Source organism: Helianthus annuus, chromosome 10, assembly GCF_002127325.2.
Source record: "Helianthus annuus cultivar XRQ/B chromosome 10, HanXRQr2.0-SUNRISE, whole genome shotgun sequence".
NCBI classification, from domain to species: Eukaryota; Viridiplantae; Streptophyta; class Magnoliopsida; order Asterales; family Asteraceae; genus Helianthus; species Helianthus annuus.
This window is the reverse complement of record NC_035442.2, coordinates 1,037,344-1,048,692: the sequence shown is the minus strand read 5'-3', so window position 1 is coordinate 1,048,692 and position 11,349 is coordinate 1,037,344. Positions and strand designations below refer to the sequence as shown.

Here is an 11,349-nt window from a genome sequence, read left to right as displayed (position 1 = left end):
GTATTTTGCGTAACTAATTTGAAGTGATCTTTGAAAACGGGGTTAGGGCTAGGGTCAAATGATCAAGTTGTCTACCTTCTGTAAACCCTTTAAAGGCAATTTGACTTTAACCATCTTTCATTTCATTTTCAATATTATTATATTAGGTCTCCAACTCTCCATCATGTCTAACACACATAATTAGTATTGATTATATATAAAAAAAAGTCAAAAGTCATAACGTATTGATGGAACGATGGCTAATTAGATGCTAACATGCATTAACCATTTTGTTAAATAATTAAAAAAAATTCAGCGGTATAAACAATTAAAAAAATAAAAAAAATCAGCAAATAATAAGGTGTAACAAGCTATTATTTCTTAATTATCTAAGGATTTACAGAATAAATATAATTTAGATATTGAGATAATCACAACCAAGTTTTCTTAATAGCTAGAGTAAACTACAACCGGTGTCCTTTACGTTTGTAACATATTACAACCAGTGTCCTTTAACTAAAGATATTACAGGCGTCGTCCTTTATGTTATAAGTTTTTAACACCCTATGTCCTTTAGTGCTAACCTAGTTTAATTTTTTGGTTAAGTCTTACCATGTGCTTCTCACATGAGGGCAACATGGTCTTTTCATCTAAATTATACATTTAAAAACTAAATAAATAATCTCTAAAAACCCATCTCATAACAGCAGTTGATTGTTCGTATTCCTCTCAAAAAACCATCTCATAACGTCATCTGATTGTTCCTATTCCTCTGAAAACCCTAAAAAAAAAACGAAACCTTTCAGTGGTGTCTTCTACATGCGACAAGCCCTAGAACAAAACGACATGGATGAAATTTATGGTAAGCTTCTAACATTATCGTAGTTTTATCTATTGATTCCATTGTAGTTTTCATAATATCTTGTGTGCATATCAGTTATTTTGATTGGTTTGTTAAGAAAACTACAATGGAATCAATAGATAAAACTACGATGATGTTAGAAGCTTACCATAAATTTCATCCATGTCGTTTTGTTCTAGAGCTTGTCGCATGTAGAAGACACCACTGGAAGGTTTCGTTTTTTTGTAGGGTTTTTAGAGGAATAGGAACAATCAGATGACGTTGTGAGATGGTTTTTTGAGAGGAATACGAACAATTAACTGCTGTTATGAGATGGTTTTTAGAGATTATTTATTTAGTTTTTAAATGTATAATTTAGATGAAAAGACCATATTGCCCTCATGTGAGAGGCACATGGTAAGACTTAACCAAAAAATTAAACTAGGTTACCACTAAAGGACATAGGGTGTTAAAAACTTATAACATAAAGGACGACGCCTGTAATATCTTTAGTTAAAAGACACTGGTTGTAATATGGTACAAACGTAAAGTACACCGGTTGTAATTTACTCTAACAGCTAATATCCAATACTTTGGATCTATAATTAATCAGGTAAGCACTCCTAATAAATATATTTATTTTTTCAGTTCTTTTGGTGATTTATGGATTTACTTGCTTTATCATATTATTTTATTGATCGTCTTTTAACTTGTTTTGGTACTTACTAAGTTGAAAAAATAGAGTGATTATAAATGGGACAAAAATAATCATTTTGTAACAAATTCAGAAATTATGGTTAAAATTGTCCAATTTAACGAAATTTATATTTTTGTCTGAACGAATTATAACAAATTGGTTGTTTATTTTATGTTATATAGTATAGTATTAGGAATCAATCCTCATGGAGATTATGTTCTTGGCATAAAGGGTCACATGAATGGTGAGCCTCATTGAAAGAATGCACATCTTATTCTACAATAATTGGACAATGGACAATGTAAGGTGCCACAAATGTAGCAACCCATGTGCTTAATCTACCTTTTGATATTATGCTTATTCTATGAATTTGTTAATTTAGATTAAATCATTATAATAAGGGTGGACTATATATAGACCGGTTATCGTACAAATTGTCTTAACGTACGGTGCGTACGAGATTGCAGTATCAACATGCGAATTGTTTTTTGAACATGTGACTTTGGTTTATTTGAACACACATGCGATTTCTTTTGCACACGCAATTTTTTGAACATGCGACCTTTGGTTTTTACAACATGCAAGATTTCTTTACTGGGGTAATAACGTGCGAACTTGACATTGCGGACGCATCGTACGTTAATGCAAAATGTACGATACACTTTCACTATATATATATATACACGAACTAGTGGGATGCTTGTATGATGCGGTGCAAAACCTACACACTGATAATCACGTAACATGTTATTTTTTTTAAATTAAAAAAAACCTATAAAAATACCATATTCATATTAAAGCGTATAAAATGCTCGTGTTTATGTTTTGTTTTTGTAATGTATTAACGTATGAAAAAAAGTATGGTTTAAAGTCAACAACATGTTTTAAAAGATTGCACCATATGGTTTAAAAGTTTTAATTATTTAAACTCTTAAGATTATGTAAACTTTATGTTTGTTCTTCGTGTATGTATTATAATATAATGTAATATACATAATGAATGCGTGCTCACGTTCAGTATGAAAAAAAAAAAAGTTAAATCGTAAGAACCATATAAGCACTTGTATCGGGTAGTGACAAGCAAGAGATTTGTGTTTTTTAGGTCTAAATGCGTTAACTACCAAAAACTAACTCAGTGATCAATAGTGGAAGAGAGAAAGAGAGATAGTTATTTGATTAGTTAACTGACTTATGTCATAATTAATCTAATAGATATAAGTGTTTTTTCAGTTCATGCATTTTTCTACTTAACATTAAACGCACAAAATATTATTTTGAAGCTTAGTTATGACGGGAAGTTCAATTAATTAAGTGTTAGACAACCAAACTATAGAATCTTGGATAATTTATGTGAAGATTTGGAGGTAACCTTGTAGGTTATAACAGACACTAAGTGAATCTATGACAAATCGAATTTAATACAGATAATATGTCTTACATAATTTTTTTCTTTACCTGAAGAAACAGGGTTCTAATTAAGGTATTAATTAGGTGGGTTTATGTTCCTTTCATAGAGGTTAATCTTCTTTTAGGTATTTGAGCTCCGACTGGTTACTCAACCTGCAAAACAGAACACCGTTACTCGTTAAGAGGGGAATGTGGGGGTTTCCCTCTTAACCGGGCTCCGGCGTGAGAATAAGCGATTGCTTTGAGAGTAATTAAGTAGTAAAGAGTGAGAGCCAAGAGAGTAGAATGAATAACCTGAGGAATGAAGGTCTCTATTTATAGCCGGAGAGGTGTAAGAGGTTGTGGGCTGATGGGCCTTGGGCCAGAAACGGACAACAACGAATATGCTCTCTGCCTCGCTGGCCTCGACTGCTTAGTGGCTTCTAGATGTTCGTCGGTGCTGGCGCACCTTGATTGGAGCCACGTGTCATTGTTGTCGGCCTTGTTGTCCCTTCTGTCATCAGCAGACAAGTGGAGATCGTGGGACAGTTGTCCCCGTCTCTTGATTGGTGCCATGTAGGCGTCCTTGTGTACTTATCGTCAGAAGATCGTGGCGCACGATTGAACAGAGCCTGCTGGACGCTCATTGGCTCTTTTTACTGCCACTTGTACCCTGTGTACCTCTGTAGGTAACAGCGCGTCTTCCTATGGAGAGGATTTTGTTTGGTGGCAACTAACCCGCGCGGGGTTAGTGTGCTCACTTATACCATTGTTTTTATACTAAGTGTTGCTATCTGAGTTTATTAGGTGCTCTTCCTCGCGCGGGGCTAAGTCATAATGTGACGTAAGCTGCGCGAGGCTGTTATTATCAAGTTGTTATGCTAAGGAGTATGGTCTCACGTGCAACCTGTTATGAGGTTTGCGCGACTTTTTGGGACCATACCCCTTCAAGTCCCCCCAGTCCAGTGCTGCACCATGCGCAACGCAAGTGGTTGGAGCTCTGGACTTGATAAAAATAAGAGAAGGGGAAGTTGTCCTTTTAATCTTGACTTGTAAGGCGCATGTAGAAAACTGTTGCTTTCGATGCGCAGGTACTAGGCAGGTGTCGAGTGATATCTTGTTTGTCCTTTTAATCGCGCGAGGTGTTAGTAGTTTACGTATATCTGGCGCGACTCTTGTGACTTCTGCATGAAGTTACTTGCACGTTTTATGGCGGGAAACTTCGAAATTTGAACCTCTGACAGGTTGGTGAGATAAGTCGCTGAGAGCGACGCTTGAGTTGACCCCTGGCACGGATGTCATCATGCCGCCTGCGGCGGTTGCACTTCATGTCAGGAGAGTGGATGCCACGCGCGCGTGATAACCGTCGTCCCTGCTTTTCCGCTTGACGTGGCAACCTCTCGTTGGTTGCCCCTGCGGCGAGTGCGGCACGGTTACCCATCGCATTAAATGCGATGGGTATATATATCCGAAGAGAAAGGTGAGAGATTCACTTTCTCTTCGTTTCTTCTCCCTTTTTCTCTTTGAGTCTTCATATTGTTCTTCATCTTCTTCAAACTTTCTTCAAATCTTCAAACTTTCTTCAAGTTTTTTCCAGCTTTTTCTTGAAATATGAGTGAAGAACATCAAGAAGCTCCTGCTAGTGAGGAGGGGCCAGTCCCAGTCCTGAGATGGGACTTAGGTTTATTCGAACAGATCGTTCGAAGTTTTAGGTTTCCACCGGAGTGGGATGCCCGGTACCCTGCTCAGGGTCAGACCGCGGCTGATGCCCCACCCGGTTACATTACTTTGTTCGAAGACTTCTTCCTTCAAGGAAACTTCCGGCTGCCGGCGACTAACTTCTTTGGTAGCATATTGTCCTACTACAAGTTTCATATCTCACAGTTAAGCCCACCTGGGATGGTGAGGGTGAGGCACTTTGAGTTCTTGTGTCAATCTCACGGCATTGAGCCGACGGTGAATAAGTTTCGTGTCTTCTATCAACTGCAAAGAACAATGGGGTTCTTTTCTTTTGCTAGCCGTGGTACGGCTAAGAAGATTTTGTTGAATCCTCCCAAGAGTTTCCACGACTGGAAGCCCAAGTTCTTCTTCATCCGGGAGGAAGTCTTGCCAATAGCTATGCCGTTTAGGGAATGGACCGAGGGTATACCAAAGGAGGACCTTCCTATACCGAAGTCTGCTCAGTGGTATCAGCAGCTTACCGCAACCCCTAACCGGGTATTTGGGGAGAATGTTCTGGTTGCTGCCAAGATGAGTGACCAGTGGTCACCTAGTAGCAGGGAACTCCCGGTCTTGAAGATCGGGGATCAAGGTTAGATACTTTCCCCCTTTTTGTTTTGTTTCCGAGTACATTCACTTAACTGGTTTCTTATACTTTGTTTTTGTTGTGTAGAGACGCAACTCTATCAGGCTGCCTTCCCAGCCTTTGGTGGCTCCATGGGCGTTCGCCCTCTGCGCGATGATGAGGAAGGCTGGTATGACCAGATAAAAGGGAACTTCATGTTTCCTCCTGCTGACGCCTTCGCCTCGCCGCCGGATGCAACTGAAGGTGCGCAATATCCTAAACCTCGTCCATTGCGCTCTGTGACTTCTGCTGGGAAAGAGACTTTCTATCTTTCCAGCGAGGAGTCAGTAGGGTCTTCGAATGGCGAGTTAAGTTCGTTGCCTAAAATCTTTGCAGGTGTGTTGCGCGATCTGGGGGTTGACCCAGAGGAGAAGAAGAAGAAACCTTCGAAGAAGAAAAAGAAGGCGGATGCTGAAGTGACCAGCAAGGGTCCTGGCGCCAGTCGCGCAACTACTGCTGCTGTCAAAGGTACGCTTCGCCTCCGGCAACGTGACTTAGACGATTACGTGATAATCAGTGACTCTTATGAAGGTTTATCATATGCAGCTATGGGAAAGACTGGCGCTGGTGGGTCAAAGGGCTCTGGGAGCGCGGGTTCTCGTAACCCGGATGCTGACGCAACTCCATCTCAACCTGAGGATGAAGAAGAAGAGGAAGAAGAGACTGCCCCGTTGATTGGAAGAAAGAGGGGTAGAAGCGAGGCGACAACTGGTATGGCCTCTGCGCCTGTTTCAGTTGTTATTCCCGTTGTTGGGAAGAAGAGCAAGTTGCGCTCGTTATACCAGTTTTCTCCTGGTATGCTCTTATCTCCCTTCTTTATAATTTAACCTCTTTTTGCTCAAGTGCGTTTGCTTTATTCTTGTAGAGATCAAGAAGAAGACCCCTGAAAAGGGGGTTAAGTTTGTTGAACCCAGCACGAAAAAACCTAAGGTTGCCACTGAACCTTCCGATTCTGCTGCGCGTGATGCTGCGAAAACTGCTGAAGCGCAGCGAAAGGCAGAAGAGGATCGGAAGAAAGAAGAGAGTAGGATTGCTGCGCAGAAGAAGGCTGAAGAGCGAAAGCGCAAAGAAGAGGAAGAGAAAAAGAGGAAGGAGGAGGAGGAGAGAAAGCTGGAGGCGGAGAGGCAGAGGAAAACGGAAGAGGAGAGAAAGCTGGAGGCGGAGAGGAAGAGGAAAACGGAAGAGGAGAGAAAGCTGAGGGAGGAGGCGGATAGGCAGAGGAAGGCGGAAGAGGCGAGGAAAGAAAGAGCTGCCGATCAGTCTTCTGTTCAAGGGCAGTCTGGTGTCCCAAAACCTCCCCCTGCTGCGCCGATTGTTACCTCTAAGGGGTTAGGGCGCTATGTGTCTAGTGGTGCAAGCTCTGGAGGAGCTGGGGGCTATAACCCCAATGTGATAGGTGCGAAGGATACCGTCGGGGACATATATTATAAAACTTATACTGAAGAGGAACGTGGTGATGCTCCTCATCAAGCCCCTTGGAGCTTAAGGCAGAAGGATACATTTGTTGAATTTGGTCCTTCTCGCGATTGGTACTTGAACCAATTCACTCCTGGCGAAGTTAACCGTCAAAAGGCGAAGCCGCATGAAATGTTGTATCGCACTTACATTCTTGCCGAGGCCAACGCTCGATCTGCTAACCATCAGATAGTTCGTGAATGGCGAACAATGGTCAGAGAGCGCGCCGATTGGGAGGCTTACCGAGAACGTGTGCTAAAACGTGTTGGTGAATTTGAGAAGGCTAAGGCCACATTTGATGAGGAGAAAGCCAAGTTTGAGGCTGATAGGAAAGCTGAAGAGTGGGGTCGCGAGGGCCTGCAAAAGAAACTTCATAATGTGGAAGAGCAACTGGCCAAGGAGAAGGCCGAGTTCAAGCGTATATGCGCTCAAGACAACGAGCGTACTTATGCTCTACGCCAGAAGATCGTTGGTCTTGAGGCTACAGTTGCGGACTTGACCTCAAAGGTGGAGGAAGCGCAGGGTGAAAAAACTGCCAAGCAGCAGATGGAGGTTAGTTCTACTGATTCCCGCTCTTCCTTTTTGTTTACGAGATTTCTCTAAGTCAATTCTCAAGGTGTTTGTCAATTTTTAGGTTGAGCTGACTGAAGCCAAGGTGCAATTGTCTAACAAGGACAAGGATCTCCATGCCAAGGACGTTGAGATAGCGGAACTCAAGCGTCGCTTGAATGAGCAAATCGACAGATGCGAGTCTTTGGAGATTGACCTTGAGGCTGAGAAGGTCAAGGCCACCGATGCTGAGGAGGCGCGTGCTGTCAGCACTGCGGCGCTTAACGTGGCTCAGACAAATTATTCTGAGGCCCAAGGCATTGTGGACACGCTTGTTTCTGAAGCAGAATGGATGCGCACTCGGGGAATAGTGCTGGTAAGTCCCTTTTGCCTTACCTTTTTCTTTAACATGTTGAAGAGTTTATTCTTAATGCTCCTCTTTTGATGAAGGTTGCCAACTCCATCCTGAACGCCGGCGAGCTAGATCGCGCTGTTGCTGCTCTTACGGATGCGGCGCGTGCAGTTGGTCATCGAGGAGGTTACCTGGAGTGTGCTGATCACGTTGAGCGAATGCTGGGACAAGAATTCGATACAAGTCATTGCTCAGTGACGGAACAAGCTGATGCTGCGCTGGCCAGTGCTGAGAACTCATATGACAACCTCTCCTTGCCCATCATGGACTTGGTTGTTAGTGCCTTAAAAAAGGATGATTGGTGTCAGCGCCTCAAGGCGATCCTTGATCCACCGATTACTGTTGAATCATCTGATGAGGAAGCAGCTGGTGATGATGGCGGAGGTGATGACGATGGCGACGATGGTGAAGGGAACGAAGATGATGATGGTGAGAAGAAAGAAGACAAATAGAGTAGGTTGTTAGTTTGTTGATAGGCGTTTGTGCCTTTGTTTCTGACTTGATTGTAAGTGATGCGCTTTTGCGCAGTTTTAATGACAATGAAATGCTTTCGTTTTTTCTGTTGCAATTATTGCATTGCTGTAAAAACTTAGGTTAAATTAGCTCGAATAAATGGAAGCGTTATCTAAGTATAAGGTGGCCACCCGGTCTCGCGCTTTGTTTGCGGAGGACCTTGGAGGTGGTTTTGAACCATCTCAAAATGCTGGAGTGTTTTCGCGCTAATCAGAAGTTTATCATGCATTTGTAACGAAAAAACAATGTAATAGAACATGTCGTATGTTTTCATTCAAATCAGAAGTTGGCTCTTAGGCCTTCATACATATTTGCCAATGGCTCGTAGCCGGCGTGGCGAAATTGAAAAATGGCGCGAGGCCGAAAAGGTTACATATAGCATTTGCGCAATTGTTGCGCATTCCAAGTTCTTGGTAAGATGTGGCCATCTAAGGTGCGCAATTTGTAGGCCCCTTTGCCTAGGACCTCATGAATCAGATATGGGCCTTCCCATTTAGGTGCCAATTTCCCTGGGCGTTCCGCATTTGACGCTTCGTTGTCGCGAAAGACGTACTCCCCTGGATTGAAGGTACAAATGCGAACCCTTGTGTTGTAGTACCTTTCCAGCTGGGTTTTGTATTTGGCCTCTCTGATTCTTGCGATTTCGCGCCGTTCTTCTAACAAGTCTAAGTCTAGACGCCTTTCTGCTTCATTGTCAACCGTGTTGACTGTGGTCATTCGCGGCGAGGGCAAGCCAATCTCTGCCGGGATTACCGCCTCTGAGCCATAGACTAGGCTGAAAGGGGTCTCGCCGGTACTTGTCTTTGGCATGGTCCGATGAGCCCATAAAATGCTTGGGAGCTCATCGACCCATCCGCGCCGCCTTGTTCCTAATCTGGCCTTTATCCCTTCGACGATGCATTTGTTCACACTTTCCGCTTGTCCGTTGCCTTGTGGGTGCGCAACGGAGGTGAAAGTGTGTTCAATGTTCATCTCCTTCATCCAGTTTTTAAGATCGTCTGACGCGAAGTTGGTGCCGTTGTCTGTCACGATCTTGAGCGGGAGGCCGAATCTGCATATGATGTGCTCCCATATGAACTTGCGCACAATCATAGCTGTGGTGGATGCAAGGGCTTTGGCTTCTACCCACTTCGTGAAGTAGTCGACAGCTACTATGATGAACTTTACGGCGCCGGGGGCATCCGGGAAGGGTCCTACCATGTCAATTCCCCATTGCTGAAAGGGCCATGCGGTGGACACGGGGATAAGATCATTTTTAGGCCGCAACGTTTTTGGAGCGTGCCTCTGGCAAGAGTCACACTTGCGGATCTCCTTCATTGCGTCAACATGCATACCCGGCCAGTAGTAACCGGCGCTCATGATCTTCGCGACGACCATCCTTGGTCCGGAGTGGATGCCGCAAATCCCTTCGTGGATTTCCCTTATCAAATAATTCGCGTCCTGGGGGTCCACACAGCGCAGTAGTGGTCCCAAGAAGGATTTTCGGTACAAGATACCGTTGTTCATTTCGTACTGTAGGGCTTTGTTTTGGATCTTTCTTGCTTCCGCTTTGTTCTCAGGAAGCACCCCCTCTCGCAAGTACTGGATGATAGGGGTCATCCATGATGTCTGCCCTGTTTCGATTACGTTAACTTGGCGCAGTAAAACCGATGGGTTCTTGAGTACCTCTATCCTTACATCCTTGGCTAGATGTTGAAAGGAGGTCGAGGCGAGCTTGCTCAGGGCATCTGCGGGCTTGTTTTCTGAGCGATTGATATGTATGACTTCGTGGGTTTTGAATTGTTGGAGCAATTCTTTCGCTTGTTCCAGATATAAAGCCATGACTTCACCCTTCGCGTCGTATATGCCATTTACTTGACTGGCTATCAGGAGTGAATCCACATGTGCGCGCAAGTTTTTTGCTCCCATCTTGATGGCGAGGCGTAAGCCTGCCAGAAAAGCCTCATACTCAGCTTCATTGTTGGTGTTTTTGAAGTCGAGCTTAATGGCGTAAGTAAACTCGTGCTTTTCTGGGCTCACTAGACGTAAACCTGCTCCCGCGCCATCTTCATTTGATGCCCCGTCATTGTAAAGCATCCAGATCTCCTCTGTTGTGTTTTCCTTGGGAGTCTCTATCATCTCGCACTCCTTGATTTTATCGGCCGGCACTTCTGTGATGAAGTCGGCGAGGACCTGCCCCTTAATGGCTGGGCGCGGCCTATACAAGATGTTATGGCCGCCCAGTTCAATGGCCCATTTTGCCAATCTGCCTGATGTCTCAGGCTTCTGAAGTATAGTGCCAATGTGGAAATTGGTAAGCACAGTTATCACATGGCCTGTGAAGTATCGGCGCAATCTTCGGGAGGCGTGTAGTAGCGCAAGAACCAGCTTTTCCATTGTGGAATATCTTGTTTCTGGGTCTGTGAGTATCCTGCTGACGTAATAGATCGGGGTTTGCACGCCGTTCCTGTCTACCAACAATACTGACCCTACTGCCTTATCCGAGGAGGACAAGTACAGCACAAGGGGCTCTTTTTCAAACGGTGCCGTCAGCGTAGGGAGTTCGATCAGACACGCTTTCATTTGTTGAAAAGCTGTTTCGGCTTCCGGGGTCCATTTGAACTCTTGCTTCTTCACACAATTGCGCAACGTGCTAATGAAGGGATACGACTTTGCGGCGTGATTGGAAAGAAATCGATTTAGCGCGGCCAGCCGGCCGGCTAGTCGTTGCATTTCCTTGATGTTTCTTGGCGAGGGCATTCGTTCTATAGCTTGTACCTTCTCTGGGTTCACCTTGAAACCGCCGTTTGTGACAATGAAGCCCAGAAACTTTCCTTCTTCCATGCCAAAGGAACACTTGGCTGGATTCAGTTTCATATTTACGCTGCGCAATGAGTTGAACGTTTTTTCGATGTCTTTTAACATTTGGTCCTCTTCGGGACTTTTCACCACTAGATCATCGATGTAAACCTCAATGTGCTTTCCGATGTCACCTGCGAAGGTTTTGTCCATCAAGCGTTGATAGGTCGCGCCAGCATTCTTTAAACCAAAAGGCATTTTGGTGTAGCAGAATATTCCAAGATCAGTCCTGAAGGCTGTCTTGTCTTCATCTTCTAGCTTCATCTGCACTTGATGGTATCCTTTATAGCAATCCAGAAAGCACTTCCATCGGTATGGCGCGAGGGAATCGATTT

General features: G+C 43.9%; 1 protein-coding gene across 1 annotated transcript; it reads left to right on the top strand.

Annotated features, from left to right (window-relative positions):
* The first annotated feature begins 4,514 nt into the window (after window positions 1-4,514).
* LOC110887051 (enolase-phosphatase E1-like) lies at window positions 4,515-8,205 on the top strand. The gene is made up of 6 exons (XM_035978968.1): window positions 4,515-5,214; window positions 5,296-5,715; window positions 5,794-6,042; window positions 6,113-7,254; window positions 7,337-7,627; window positions 7,702-8,205. The coding sequence occupies exons 1-6, from the start codon at window positions 4,515-4,517 to the stop codon at window positions 8,113-8,115; spliced, it is 3,216 nt and encodes a 1,071-aa protein (XP_035834861.1). The 3' UTR covers window positions 8,116-8,205.
* The last annotated feature ends 3,144 nt before the right edge of the window (window positions 8,206-11,349 follow it).